At 56.4% G+C, this 14,330-nt stretch overlaps 1 protein-coding gene across 1 annotated transcript; it reads right to left on the bottom strand.

The window, feature by feature from the left end:
- Window positions 1–1,592: 1,592 nt before the first annotated feature.
- NATD1 (N-acetyltransferase domain containing 1) lies at window positions 1,593–12,671 on the bottom strand. The gene is made up of 3 exons (XM_066198207.1): window positions 12,515–12,671; window positions 5,803–5,921; window positions 1,593–5,086 (listed from the first exon to the last, which is right to left on the bottom strand). Exons 1-3 carry the CDS (start codon window positions 12,609–12,611, stop codon window positions 4,970–4,972), a joined length of 333 nt encoding a protein of 110 aa, XP_066054304.1. The 5' UTR covers window positions 12,612–12,671; the 3' UTR covers window positions 1,593–4,969.
- Window positions 12,672–14,330: the final 1,659 nt, after the last annotated feature.

The following is a 14,330-nucleotide window of genomic DNA, read 5'->3' as shown; positions in this document are numbered from 1 at the left end:
GCCGCGGGGGGCTCTGGGGCGTGTAGTCCCTTGGACGGGGGCGGTGGGGCCAGGTGGGCACCGCAGCGAGACCCCGGTAAGACCCCCGGCCACAGCCCCGTCACCGGCGGCGGAGCGGCTCCGCGGGGTTCGGCTCGGCTCCGTTCCGTTCGGCCCCGCCGCCCGCGATCTTCCACCCGGTGGGAGGAGCGCGGCGGCGAGTCCCGGCCTGCCCCGCGGCCTCGCCATGAGGAGATGCGGCGGCAGAGGGTGGGCAGCGCTCGGCAGCCTCAGCATTCCTGATCTAAAATACCCAGGAAGTTTCTTCCCTGCAGGGGACTAGGTGCTCGTGCACCACCTTCCTGGAAGGAGAGGCTGGGCGATTTTGGAGTGAATTTCGCTCCCGTAATCAATCTCGAAAGAGGGGCAGTGAATGGGGAGGCTCCCCTGCTGCATATCTGAGGAGGAATAAATCACAGGATCACGTAGGCAAAGACCTCAAGATCATGAAGTCAGTATAAAGTTTATAACCAAACGCTTCTCTAGAATTGCAGTGTAGCCTTGCTACTGCCATAAGTTTCTCAGCTCCTGTGGATCCATCAGGTTTTGTGGGCGACCTGTGCCACGGTGCTTGGATTGGTTATCTTCGGGATACTTGAGCCTCTGCAGGGCTCCCTCTTGCTCCCGGCCAGATTCCTCCCAGGAGAGAAGCTTTTTTTCTCAGGGATTTTAAGTTTTCCCTTACCAAACAGCAGCTCCCTGTTCTGTAGCCCCCCTTTCTTGGAGCCCTCCTCCAGCCTGACAGCGCACGTCAGGAGACAGCGCTGGCTCTGCATCTCCCGTTCCTAGAGAAACCCTCTTTTTGACAACATTATTCCCAAGTGATGTAACGTGACTGAAGAGAACAAACCCCTGGCTGCCTCCACCTTCCCAGGCATCCCGAGGCTGCTCTTCCAGCCTACAGGGCCCTCCCACGCCGCTGCTCTCTCAGCTGTATTTTGGGGGGCAGCTGTTTCGGGGGAGGTAAACGCTGCATTCACAGGAACAAGGAGGTGTTTGGGAAGCGTGCCCAGCCCGGCAGAACGTGCAGCAGTGCTGGGACAGGCCGGAGCACGGACTGTCTGGAATGTGGAATGTAAACAGAGTGCGTTACCAGCAACAGCCCAGCTACAGATCGCAACCGCCTGTGCTGTCCCCCGGGAGCAGCAAACCCCACGCTCCTGCTGCAGCCCAGGGGCAGCTTGTCACACTGGATCAAGTCATAACTGTTCTCTACACCAACCTTCCCGGCAATCTGAGTTATCCAAACTCCGGCCTCAGCCTCTGTAGCCTTCACACAGCATTGGGAAGTGACACAAATGCCCTGCCAGGATTCTGAGTGCTCAGGCTGTGCTCCCAGCCCCGAGGAGTGCTGGCTCCAGGAGCCAAGTGCCTGGTGTCCCTCTGAGTCAGCTGCCTGCCCACCTTGCTCGGGACAAGCACAGCAACTGGATATTTAAATATTTTCATGCCCATCTTAAAACAGTGGACATAAGCACTTGAGTGTCTGCCCATTTGCAGGACAACTCCCAAAGACTGGCCTGAAATCCCAAGGAGGAATGATGAAGGTGAGCCAGGCTGGATCAGGTGGCAAAGGAGAGGAACCAGTTGTGATCCTGCTCACCCTGAGCTCTGCACAGTCATCAAGAGGTCAGCCAGCCCTGTGACCTCAAATAAAACACAATAATTTCACCTCTTACCTACTGTTCATTTGCAGTGGGAGCATGTGGTTTCCCCCCAGCGCAGCACAGCCACTGCAGCTCAGTTAAGCCACACTTTTATTGTATTGTATTCCATGCATTATGTTCATGTTTTATAGTATGACAGAGGGAGGGATCAAGATAAATGTTAAACATAAACAAGAGCAGAAAGGTCGTTTGTAACAGGTCCTGAGAAGGAAAGGCACATTGTAACCACCGAATCCAACAGAACGGAAACCTTGGACAGAGGAAGACAACGCTGGAGAGTGGACGAGGGAGGGGGTGTTTCAAGTTGGGGGCTGTGGAAGCAGGTTTGACAGCCACCTGCATTCCCCCACCCACCAAAGGTCTGTAGTTCAAACGGGTTTGGGGAGCTCAGTATTCAACCAAACCACTTCCACGCTCCTGTTGCCCAGGGAGAGTCCAAGATCCCAAACTCCTCCAGATTTAATCAGCACCAAGGGGCAGCACAGGACTCAAAAGCTCCTTTCTGCAGAGACCAGCTGGGAAAAGGCAGCTGGTGGGGAGGCAGGGAAGGGCTACCCAGCACCGAGGGATCCCGAGCCGGGTCCCACTCGACCCTGGACTGCGGCATCGCTGGTGACCTGCGGGTATTGCTATTCACTGGCATCGAGGAGGAGAAAAGGCTGGGACAGAGCACAGACACAGCGGAGAAATGGTTGGCACAGACACTGGCACACGTCTCTGTCAGGTCAGGGGTTGTAGCACCTCGAAGGGAAGCAGCAGCAGAACCGTGTGCTGTGCCTGACTTAAGGCAGCGATCGCTGCGGGTGATCCAGCGCCGGGAAGCACGAGGTTCCTGCCAGAGCAGCATGAGGGGCTCCAGAGCCAGGCTGGACACTGGGACACTACCCAGACAGTGAGCACAGCACACCCTCCAGCCAGCTGACACAACAGGGAGCTGCTGGAGAGTGCACACAGTGGAAATGAGCACAGAACCAGGACGGAGGCTCGCAGCACTGGGCTCAAACATTGCTCCCGAGCGCTCAGCCCCGCTGTGGCACAGACACAAGTGTCTTATCGTGGCTTCCAGGGGAGAAAACAGTTCAGCTTCACCTTCGAATCAAGAGAAGCGATGCTTCAGTCATCACTGCAGCACCAGTACCAGCTCCTGTAACTATGTGTTGAAGTGTGTTCTGCATGTTAAAGAAGGATGCATTTAGCAGCCCACATTTCTTCTTGAGCCCCTTTAGTTTGTTACCTGCCATTTTTTCCCAATCTCTCGAAGCCACCCTAAAGGTCACAGCCTGGGTGAAATAAGCAGCAGGAGGGCAGAAATGAAGCAGAGACAGGGCTGAGCTCGAGGCCTCTCCTGAGCAGCACAAGGCAGAGGTGGCTCTGCCCCCTGGCACAGGTGGTGGGCACAGGCAGGGGTCTCACAGCCTGCAGTGTGCAGGGCAGGGATGGAGTTTGGGAGGTTTGGAAGCCTGAGAGGGCTGCACTATGCTGGTGATGAGCAGCCCAAAAGCATGGGCAGGCAGCAAGGGTTCCCCTTGAGCCAGTGGCCAGGGACAGCTCAGGCTGAAATCCTGGCACAGGGTCTCCATCTCTGGCCATTCCAGCCAGGAGAGAAGATTGTAAGAGTTTTTGCCTTTGCTGCCATGGGCCTTGTGCTGGGCTCTGGGAAAGGGCTGAGCTGCCTCTCACCTGGGGCTTCAGTCACTCCGTGGCACAGATTGTAAACTTCAGTCCCTGCTGAGCTAAGCAAGGTGTGGATTTGGTCTCCAGGTGAGAGGCTCTCCATCTCCTACCCAGCTGCAGCCCCCAGCTGCTGCTCAGGGCTGGGCATGCTGAAAACATCATTTCCCTCACCACAGCCCTGCCCTGGGACACTACAAAATCCTGAGGGCTCCATGTGAGATACTCTGAGGTGTAGCTCAGGCCCTGGAAAACCCAGGCAAGGCAGGACAGGGAGCAAGCTGGAACCTGGCAGTGCCCTGCCATCACGGTGTTACCTCTACATCTCAGTGTGGCATTGTTGGGTTGTGCTACAGAATCATCATCCATGGAGGTAAGAGCACGAAATGCGGGTGTTCCTGCTGCTGGCCAAGGTCCCCACGGTGCTGCCAGTGCCCTGAGGTTGGAGCTGTGGGGAGGCCACTGAGCAGACAGGTAATGCCATGAGCCAGGGCTTCTCTCCAAAGGCTGTAAGGAGAAGCCGTTGGAATCCACATGGGCGCCTCCAGCACTGAACCCTGGAGATGGGCCAGGAGCAGGTCCTGGAGGCCTCACCCAGCTGCTCTCAGGATGTCATGACAGGGCTGATCTGGGGGCACTGACAGGGATGCAGAGATGGAGAAGAGGGTGATGGGGGAAGCCTTCTTCAGCTGCAGGAAACCACCTTGGTGCCCTGGGATGTCCCTCATTGCTTAGGCCAGGGCTGGCTGTGGGGCTGGTCTCTTCTCCTGAGCAGGCTGTGTCCACACCAAGGGCAGGAAGACAGGAATAACAGTCCATGACCCTGTGGGATGCCACTTCAGGGTTGTGTACAGAAGCCAGGTAGGAGCTGACGTCTCCAGGGAGCAGCATCTGCAACTCAGCCACATTTCTTCCTCTGCACAGACTCTGCAGTCCAAGTCCGCCCCTCATGCAGCTCTTGTCTCTAGGCTCGAAGGTGTCACCATCCCAGTGTCTCCACAGCCAGGGCAGCAAAGCCCCCGAGGTGCCACCACAGCCCACATGTTGTTGTATGTATTGCATGTGGGCTTGGACACGGCTTGGTGCCCAACAGGTGCTGCAGGGGATGAACCTGACACAGGGCTGGGGCTCCTCCAGCACCTCCCTCTGTCCCACCAAGCTTAATCCACAGCATCTCCCCAGCTGCCAGGAGGAAAGAGGGGGCTGGTACCCCATGACCACCCCTAACCAACATCCCCCAGCAAGTTCAGAGCTGTCGCCAAGCAGAGGGGAGAGGATGAGGTGCACAACAAGTCGTCCCCTGGCCTTGCGATTGGGTTTGGTGGAAAAAAATCACCCTCTTCTATCCCCTGGCTTGTGAAAAGCACTGGGGGGCACCACGTGTGCCCAGAGCCAGCCTGGCCCAGGGGCTGTGGCCATGCTCACACGTGGGCAGAGAGGAGGAGGTCGTGCCCACACTCACACACTGCCATGGACACGCTGAGGAAAAACGGGAATTGCGAGTGTGGGAAGGGGTTTCCTGAGACTGCGGAGAAGCGAAGGCCGCGCTGAACAGTCGGGGACAGGTGTGCTGGTGTGGGAGCAGTCCTGCCCTAAGGCTGCAAGTGTTCCAGGTACTGCGGCAGCGGGTTCTCCTTGACGTATTTCTGAATGTACCAGCACGTCAGGTGGGCCTTCAGGTCCTCCTCCACCACAAAGTCCAGGGCTGCCTGCAACCAACGGGGATCAGAATGAGTTACAACCAGCACCCCCAGCCTCTGCTCCCCTCTGAAGCCTCGTGGGAGTCCTGTACCCCTCACCCAGATGGGGGAAGCAGTAGGGGTCCCCCAGGTACCCCCTGTGCGAGGAAGAGGCTTGAGGGGAGAGCACAGCTGTCCTGCCACAGCCACCACCTCACCACAGAGTCCCCACTTTAACCCTCAACACATCCAGCCTGGTGGATGCTGTGCTGGAGGTGACCCAGCCCACCTTCATCATCCCTTTGTCCCTGCTTACAGGGCCAGGGAGGAGCTGTACCCCAAAGCATCACCCCACAGTCCCCCACAGTTGTGCTCATGGCTCCTCAGCTCTCCCTGCACAGCCCAAGGCAGCCAGAGGGCTCATGAGGGCAGTGAAGGTTTGAGAGGAGGGGTCCAGCTTGAGCTGAGGTGAACCATCAGTCCCTGCACAAGGGTGTTTTGCTGAGAGGAGGAATGGGCCAAACCTGGGCTGGATTTGCTGACACTTACCCAGCTCTTTTTGCCACTGGGAATATCTGACCCCAGATTTTCCATCTGCCCCACCAGCCACCCCATCTCCCATCAGAGCGGGATTCCCACAGGGCACACATGCAATTCCAATGTGATGGGGCCTGGCTTCAGCCAGGATCTTTACCCACAGCTGGGATGGCAACAGCTCCTGCCCTGGTGGGTGGCTGGGGCCGTACCTTTGCCAGGTGCTTGGCTATCCCTCTCCCTCGATAAGCATCCGGCACCTCCGTGTGCTGCAAGTCCACGATCCGCTTCCCCACATACTCGTAGAGGAGCACGGCCTTGTCGTGGCAACCTGAGGGATGGGAGAGAGGGGTGAGCGTTGGGATGTCCCTGGGGAACCCACAGCAGGGGATGAGAGAGAGGATTGAGGGTTGGGATGCCCCCAGAGAGCCCACTGCAGTGGATGGGCAGTTTTGGGACTGCTACAGCATCCCTCGTGCCCATGGGAATGGTTCTGGTGCTGGGACAGAGACTTTGCTTTCAGTGACACACCTGGATGTCCTCACTGGTCCCCCCGAGGTGTGAGCAGAACCAGGTCTGTTCAGCCTTTCCAATCCCCTGGAGCAGGAGCAAGTTTTTGACCCAGCCCTGAATCAATGATGCCAGCACAACATGTTTAGGGCAGGAAAGCAGCTGTGGGGAGGGAGGAGATGTGTTGATGGTGGGGGAGAGCAAAAGGAAGAGGGGGAAAAACAACAAAGCTGACCCAGGTAACAGCCAATTAATTTCTCTTCCAGCATAGGGTTTTTTGTTGTGGCACATAAAACGGGACAAGACTCCTTGGTCTGGTGTTGCAGCATTGTCTAGACACGTTTTGGGGAAGATGCAAGGGAGGTGAATCCCACAAACACACAGGAAAGAGCACACAGGTGTGCAAGGGGGGCCGTGCACACGAATTTACATGCACACACACACAGGCTTCCTGTTTCGACACCCTGACCTTTCTCACAGCAGCTCAGTTACAGGAAAAAAGAAGTTTCAGCTCATGTATAAATCGGAGGAGTCAGAACACCCCTCTGGTTTCATCCACAGAACCTGACCTTCTGCCTTCAGTGCAGAAGCAAATGTTTCATTTCTAGAAAGTTTCTGTACTTAAAAGTGAGTTTCAGAAATGCAAGATCCCAATCAAAGAGACAAGTCTGATTAAAAGAATGGAAACTTCCTTTTCTCGAATGGTTTTTTAAGGCTGAAGGACTCCAAAGTTCACCTGCATTCAGGATCTGCTTTAGCTGAGCTCAATATTCACTTTCACTGCATTTCAGCTGACAACTCCAGCCCAGTTTGTCTCATCCCTGTGTTCAAGAGAAACTAGAAATGAGTCCATTGGAATTCTGTGTTTCCAGAGAAGCAGCTCAGGAATAAAAATTCCTGCTCCTTTTGTGCAGACACTCAATTCTCCTACACTGGATGGAAACCTTCACATTACCAGTCCGAGTTTATTCCTGCTGGTTTCTGCCCACTCGTTCTTGTGCCAACATTGTTCTTGGGTGGACATAAATAATTTCCCTCCCTGCTGTTCCCCCCAAGTATTTATAGGCTTCAGTCCTGCTCCTCTCAGCTCTGGTTCACCAAAAAGTCAAGCTCTCTGAATTTCCTCCAGACAGAGAAGAGGGAGCACTGCAGTGTTTCTCCATGTGGATCCAGGCACCCCAAAAAAGCCAAGGGAGCAGGTGAAGCCCTTCCCCAGCAGCACAGACCTGTCTTGCTGGAGGGAAACCTGGCCAGGCTGGGGCATGAGGTGCCCTCACCCTCACAGAGCATTTGGTGGCAGCTCTCAGGGGTGGCAAGGGCAGAGTTGGCAGCACCAAAGGCTGTAAAATGATCTTGTAACAGCAGCTTTCACTCGTTCCAACCCTTCCACCCCACTCTCCTCCCAGGCTAAAACTTTCCATAGCCTCTGCCTGAAGCTTTGAGAAGTTTAAAACTAAATTTACAACAGAACAAAAGATCTTCTTTCTTTAAATACACTTTTAGAATATATGATCTGTTTAGAAGTACCACAGACACAAGTGCATTTTAAAGCAGAAGGTGATGCAGTGTTTGGAGGATCGCAGACATGTCCTGCCAGGCTTTTCCTCGATATTCTCTGTACCACAGCAGCACCACAAACCCCCAGCCAGGACAGCAGCTGCACAGTGCCACCAGGGCACAGATGAACACACACAGAAAGGATTTTACAACCAGCCTGATTTTACAACAGAGAGTCAGCGCTGCTGGAAACTGGGCCCAGTTCAGAAAAACATCCCAGTTCAGCCAAGTGGATGATCACATCCACACATGCTCACCTCAGTGACACAGCACATCAAACCAAGGACACTTGTGCCACAGAGTGTGGTGTGGGCCCCGCAGGTCATAGCCACGGCTTGGAATAAACCACCCCTGGTGCTGTGAGGTACCCTGGACATGGGGGGCTGCTCCCAGGAAAGCTGGGGGAGCTGGAAGCAGTGCTGGCCCTTCCTGGGAGCACCCAGCCCCAGATTGGTGCAATCCCCCCTAAAGAGAAGGGGCACAAGCAGAAACCCCATCAAGACACGGCATAAGGGACACCTCCTGCCAGCCTCCAGCCCGTGTCACCCCCTCGGGCTCCAGGACAGGAGTTTATCACCCTGCACAGACAGAGCTTGGCACAACAGGCTCAGGTCTCAGCCAGCAGAGCCCCAGGAGCCTGCCCGTGGTGTTTGACTCACTGACATTCCCCGGAGTCAATGCAAATCAGCACAGCCAGGACGGCAGCAATGGCAGCACAGCTGGTGCCCTGCTCGCCCTCTGCCCCTCCCTCCACTCACAGGGAGCACAGGGAAGCTGGGCGAGGGACCAGGTCTAAACTTGCTCTCCATGGAGGGTTTCCACCGGGAGCAGTGGCGGGCTCAGCCCTGATGCCAGACACAAGTGGCCAGGCTGGGTGGCTCAGGAGCCTGGGGGAGCAAGCAGAGAGCCCAGTGCCAGCCCAGCTGAGGAAGGGACACGTCAGGGACACTCCAGCCCATCCTTCACTGACCCCTTCTCCTGGCAAACACAAAGCACCTGCCCAGCAGGTACCTGCAGCACTGCAGGACTATCCTTTGTCCCTTCTCCCTATCTCCCTGCACCAGCCCCAGCCCACAATACCGCTTTGTGTGCCCAGCACCTGGGCAGGGCCATGGCTGCTGCCTGCAAGGTCAGTTCTGCACCCCAGCCTTTGGAGCAGCCCCTGGGCTCCAGCCCCCTTTAGGACACTGCTGCAAAACCATTCCCTGGGAGCAAAGGGAGAGAACAAAAGCCAGCCCCAACTCCCGGGGGCAGGAGGCAGCCCAGGTCTTCTGCTGCTGAGCCAGACAGTGGGGAAAAAAAAAGCAAAAGCTGTGGTGTGGGGTGGGCTGAGAGGACGAGATGTCCCGAGGAGCATCCCAGGCTGGAGCTCGCTGCCTGCCATGGGCTGGCCTCACTCCCCAGGGAAGTACTGGCACGTTACTACGGAGAGAAAACACAACAGAGCACAACAGTCAGAGTGGAGACAGCACAACCCTCATGGAAGGGCCTCCCTCACTCACAGGAATGGCAGCAGGGGGGGCTCTGGTTTGGAGCAGTTTCCTGTTTAGGAGCTCTCTGGAGGCGCCTGTGGCACAGGAGGAGCGGGGATGCCTTTGATGCAGTGTCTGGTGCCAGATCCCTTGGTCCCTGCTGCGAACTCAGCACCTTCCCCTCTCTTGGAAAGCATCTGCCCCATCAGGGAGGAAAGCTCCAAGGCATGACCTGCTCCAGTTTTCCCCAGTAAATCTGAGTCGGGCCTCCTGGACAAGGAGCTCCCGAGACTCAGATGAGCAGTGGGCAAAGCAGGAGCTTCCAGCCAAAAATCCTGCCCAAACCCAGCTGGGGAGGAGTGGGAGGTTTGGGAAGTGTGGTGTGCTGCACCCAAGTGTTGCATGAATGGGAGCTGGAATGTGCGAGAAGCCCTCGCATCCCTGAGGAACTGGAGCTGCTCCATGCTGAGCCTGTCTCCTGACTGCAGAGCCTGATGACTGTCATGGACACCCAGAAGTCACAGCAGCTGCTGCTAAAAGCTCCTCCCCTGTCCCAAACATCTGTGCCAGCAGCTGGACCAACCAGCCCACTGCTTTGAGGTGGGGGAATCCCTTTGGGTTTCTTGTTTTGAACTGAAATTTCATCTCAGATCCAAAGAAATACCCAGCTATGCCTGACAAAACCAGCCTATATGATTCCCGTGGAAGCTTTTAGCTTTGGCAAACTGACATTTTCCAAGAGAGTCTCTGCACAGGGAGATTTCTGGCTGGCTCAGGCTGTTAGTCACATCCTAACCCATTACAAATCCAGTTGGGCGTCTTTTCTGCCCTCCTCTCGAGGGATAACAAGGCTCAGTGAGGTCTGGTTATAATCAGCTTTGCTTTCAGCTTCTAAATGTTCCTTCATTTGGGATGCAAGGGAGAAGGGAACGTGTTCAAGTGAAGCAGCTGTTCCTATCAGAGTTCTAAGAGCTACTGCAGCAAATAGGGGAGGAACCAGCAGAGAAAGGAAAGACAGGGCAAGCCCCAAAAAATCGAGTGCAATTCATCTTCCTTGTGCACAAGGAGGAAGTCCTGACACGAGGTCACACAGGGGCGCCGAGGCAAACACAGGATGATGCTGAAAATGAACACTTTCACAACCAGTTCACAGCTTTCACAGTCTCAGGCCTCCTGCTCCAGGGACTTCCAGAAATTCATCACCATTGGAAAGTTTTCTACACTACCATAAACCAGCAGTTGTCAAAGTCTGGCTGCTTGGTCCACATGTCTGGTATATCCACGTTTTCACAGGGTATCATCCACACTTGACATTTAGCAGAAATTAGGGGACATCACAGGAAAGTTGACCCTGGAGCTCACAAACTGCCGTTCATCTCTGCTACAGTGCAGTGGCATAGGACAAGAGTGCTCTCTGAGGGACACAGGGGTCACTTCAATGCCAGAATCCGTGTCAATTCCTTGTCATTCCCTGCACGCAGCAGGGAAAACCTCCCAGAGCATTCCACACCACTGATGCTCATCGTGCCAGGAGCAGGAGCAGCAAAGAGCAGTGCAGGAAATAAACACCCTGCCACGCACTCCCACAGAGATCTTATCTCCTGACCATCTTCCAGGGCTTGGCTGCTACCACCAAGTGCTTAACGAGGAGGAGGACAGATGGGTCACCCACTCCACAGGGATGTTAGTCAGCGCAGCAGCACGGACACCATCACACCAGGACGCTGCTCAGCTCGGTGTGGCCAGTGCTGAACTCACAAAAAAGGGCTCAGACTCCCTGAACTCACCAAAAAAACCCCCAGCCTTGATCAAGGGGATTCACCTGGGTGAGGCCATGGCCAGATTGGATGAGGCTTGGAGCAACCTGGTCCATGTCTGGACACACAGAAGTTGTCCCTGCCCAAGGCTGGAATGAGATGAGCTTCAGGATCCTTCCAACCCAAACCATTCTGGCATTCTGTGATTCCATGACCCCCTCCTGAATCAGGAGGTTCTGTGCTGATTCACACACGACTCCCACAGCTGATTCTCCCCCTCTCAAAGTTCACCCTCTCCAGTCACGACTCATCCCTGCTCAGCCACCAAACGCTACTCGGCCCGTAGTGTGGCTGGCAGAGCTTTTATCCAGAAAACCATGATAAAAGATTACATTTCCCTAATAATTGTTCACCCTTGGCTGTCCCCTCTGTTTCCTGCACACACCAACTTCACTGACTGGGACAATGCCCTGGTGGTGGCAGTGGGGACCAGGCACCTGGGGCCTTGTTTGATCTCGGGCTGAAATAAGCAGTTGGTGAAATTGTTTTCTCTGCACCCGTCTCCTCCTTCCTCGCTCCACCACTGCCGAGCCTCCAGCCTGCACTTTGTAATTAGTGGTTGAAATGAAAATGGGGGGGGGGGGGGGGAAGGAAGAGAAGTCTAAAATAAAATCCGGACTATTCCTGTTGTTTTATCGACGGAGCCTCCTGCATTCCCTATGATTTCTGAACTACACATCTTATTTTATGCAATTTCTGCAGGGCAGTGAAGCAGTTTTACCCAGAATAGTTCTCAGCATGACAAATGGATGGGGAAGAGATGCTGGGATCGTTGAATATCTGGAAATAACCACTAAGATGAAGGTTTGGAAAGAATCAGTGCACCACAGAGAAATTGTAGTGGCACCTACTTTGTTTCCTTTGTTTGCTCCACCCAGGATGTGACAGAGCTTTTTGGGGGTCACCGTGTCACCAGAGCTCCACAGTCCTGGTCCCACAGGTGGCTGTGGCAGCTTGGATCCCTGTTGTTGATCCTACAGAACCGCAGCACCCACCGTGCTGGAGGAATTTCCTGAAGGAATGTCCCCAGAGGGGTCCCCGTTCCCAGCTGGCACCGCAGCTCCACATCACCCAAAGGCACCTGCTCCTGGGGGGGACAAGGCAGTGCCCCCAAACCTGCCCGTGCCACCATCGGGCTCCACACACCGACCCCAACCGAGGGAGCCGAGAGATGCTCAGATCTGGGAGAAGGTTTTGGGCGAGAGAACCCCAGATCCCCTGGGAGGAGGATTTAGGGTGCAGGAAGGGGGGGGGGGGGGGGGGGGCACACCGCGGCAGGGTGGAGAGTACAGAGGAAAGTGCTGCGGGACACAGCGGCACGGCAGGAGGAGGGATCGGGAGAAACGGGGGGAAATAGGTGAGAACAGGAAAAAGGGAGGAACAACAAGAAAAAGGGGGGAGAGGAACGGGGAGGGGAAAAGGGGCAGAGACGGGGGGGGGGACACAAAGCGGGGGGGAAACAGCAAGAGCTGAAAAGGAACGGGGATCTGGGGCCGCCGGCGAGGTCTGAACCGCGGGCAGAGGGCAGCCGGTAACGTCCCGGGGAGCCCCGAGCGCCGTCCCTTTACCGTTGAGCCGCACGGTGAACTGCCGCCGCTTGCGATCGTGCTCCACCTGGATGGGGCAGCCCTGCTCCAGGAGGCCGAGCGGCGCCGAGTGCGCCATGGCGGGCGGTGGCGGTGTCGGTGGCGGTGGCGGTGCCGGTGCCGGTGTCGGTGCCGCCGGTGCCGGAGCGGAGGCGCGGTCGGGCCCCGGCGCGGCCCCGGCCGCAGGAAGCCCCAGCTGTGCGGCACGTGCCCGCCCCGCAGCCAATGGCCGCGCCGCGCTTTTGTTTTGGTACGGCCGCGCGGCCCTTAAAGGGGCAACGCCGCCGCCGCCGTGGGGCCCGCAGCCAGCGCCCGGCGCCCCCGCGCGGGCGGGCACTGCCACCAGCGCCCGCCGGCACTGGGTGCGCGGGCTCTGTGCTGGTTCTGTAGTGGTGCCGCACTGGTCCCGCAGTAGTCCCGCACTGGTTCTGTACGGGTCTCACACTGGTTCTGCACTAGTCCCGCACTGGTTCTGTAGTGGTCTTGCACAGGTTCTGCACTGGTCCCGCACTGATTCCTCACGGGTTCTGTAGTGGTCCCGCACTGATTCTGCACTAGTCCCGCACTGGTTCTGTACGGGTCTCACACTGGTTCTGCACTAGTCCCACACTGGTTCTGTAGTGGTCTTGCACAGGTTCTGCACTGGTCCCACATTGATTCCGCACAGGTTCTGTGCTGGCCCCGCACTGGTCCTGCACTGGTTTTCCGTTCTGGGTTCCTGGGGCTGTGCCGGCGCTGCCCCGCTGTGCCCCTGCCCTGTGGCAGTTCCTGTGCCGGGTGCCCTGCCCGTGTGCTGGCCTCTCTGCCCTGGTCTGCTGGGGCTCTGGGGTGGAAGCACAGGGTCTTGGTCCCTGTGTGATGCTGGGACCAGGTTATTCCAAGCCCCATCCGACCTGACCTTGGACACTTCCACGGATCCAGGAGCAGCCACAGATGCCCGGGGCAACCTGTGCCAGGGCTTCACCATCCTCACAGGGAAGAATTTCTTCCCAATATCTCACCTAACCCTGCCCTCTGGCAGTGGGAAGCCATTCCCTCTTGCTCTGTCCCTCCGTCCCTTGTTCCAAGTCCCTCTCCAGCTCTCCTGGAGCCCCTTTTGGCACTGGAAGGAGCTTTAAGGTGTCTCTGGTGCCTTCTCCAAGCTCAACACCTCTGCCTCTCCCAGCCTGGCTCCAGAGCAGAGGTGCTCCATCATGTATCATTTACACATCATATATCACATACACATCACATCTTTGACCCCCAAAGCTCTTAGGGACAGGATCTGAGAGTGCCTGAGGTGCCTGTGCTGCCTGTGCAACAGGAAAAGCAGCAAAACCTAAATTAACCTGGAACTAGGATAACTCACCAGCAGCCTTTCTGCACCTAGACACCATCTCATGTAGCTTGGCCTTTATTTACCCATTCCTTCAGCTCCTGCTGCCCGAGTTGCAGCCCATCAGCTGAGGAATTCACTGGATTTGCTTGGTCTGTGCTGCTCCATTGGCTGGTGCTTGTGTCCTGCCTGTCAGGATCTCCTGCTCTTTTCCTGCTCCCATCGAGGCCTGGCCCTGCAGCATCCCCTGACCCAAAGAACTGGGTGTCTGCCTGGAGAGAGGGCTTCATTCCCTTCCTTCTCCACGAATACTGGTGAGGAGATGTTGTCCTTCTCCTCACCCCCTCCCCGGCAGCCTTTGCTCTGCTGTGCTCCCACACCGTGTGGTGGTGCAGGGAGATGCAAACAGCACAACACCCGGAGCAGGGGAACGCAGGGAATGCAAACACCGCAGCAGCCAGGCCAGCACTGCTGGGATGTTGC

The sequence above is a fragment of the Chamaea fasciata genome, unplaced genomic scaffold, assembly GCF_029207755.1.
Source record: "Chamaea fasciata isolate MVZ Bird 193981 ecotype frontalis unplaced genomic scaffold, bChaFas1.0.hap1 SCAF_16, whole genome shotgun sequence".
NCBI classification, from domain to species: Eukaryota; Metazoa; Chordata; class Aves; order Passeriformes; family Sylviidae; genus Chamaea; species Chamaea fasciata.
The sequence above is the reverse complement of the archived record's forward strand: the minus strand, read 5'-3'. Positions and strand labels throughout refer to the sequence as shown.

Bases quoted from the DNA above. Each gene is read 5' to 3' on its own strand.
- NATD1 (XM_066198207.1), bottom strand. From the start codon at position 12,611: ATGGCGCACTCGGCGCCGCTCGGCCTCCTGGAGCAGGGCTGCCCCATC. The intron at 5,922-12,514 runs GTAAAGGGACGG...CCCATCCCTCAG, and splicing joins GTTCACCGTGCGGCTCAACG to GTTGCCACGACAAGGCCGTG. The intron at 5,087-5,802 runs GTACGGCCCCAG...CGTTGGTTGCAG, and splicing joins TAGCCAAGCACCTGGCAAAG to GCAGCCCTGGACTTTGTGGT.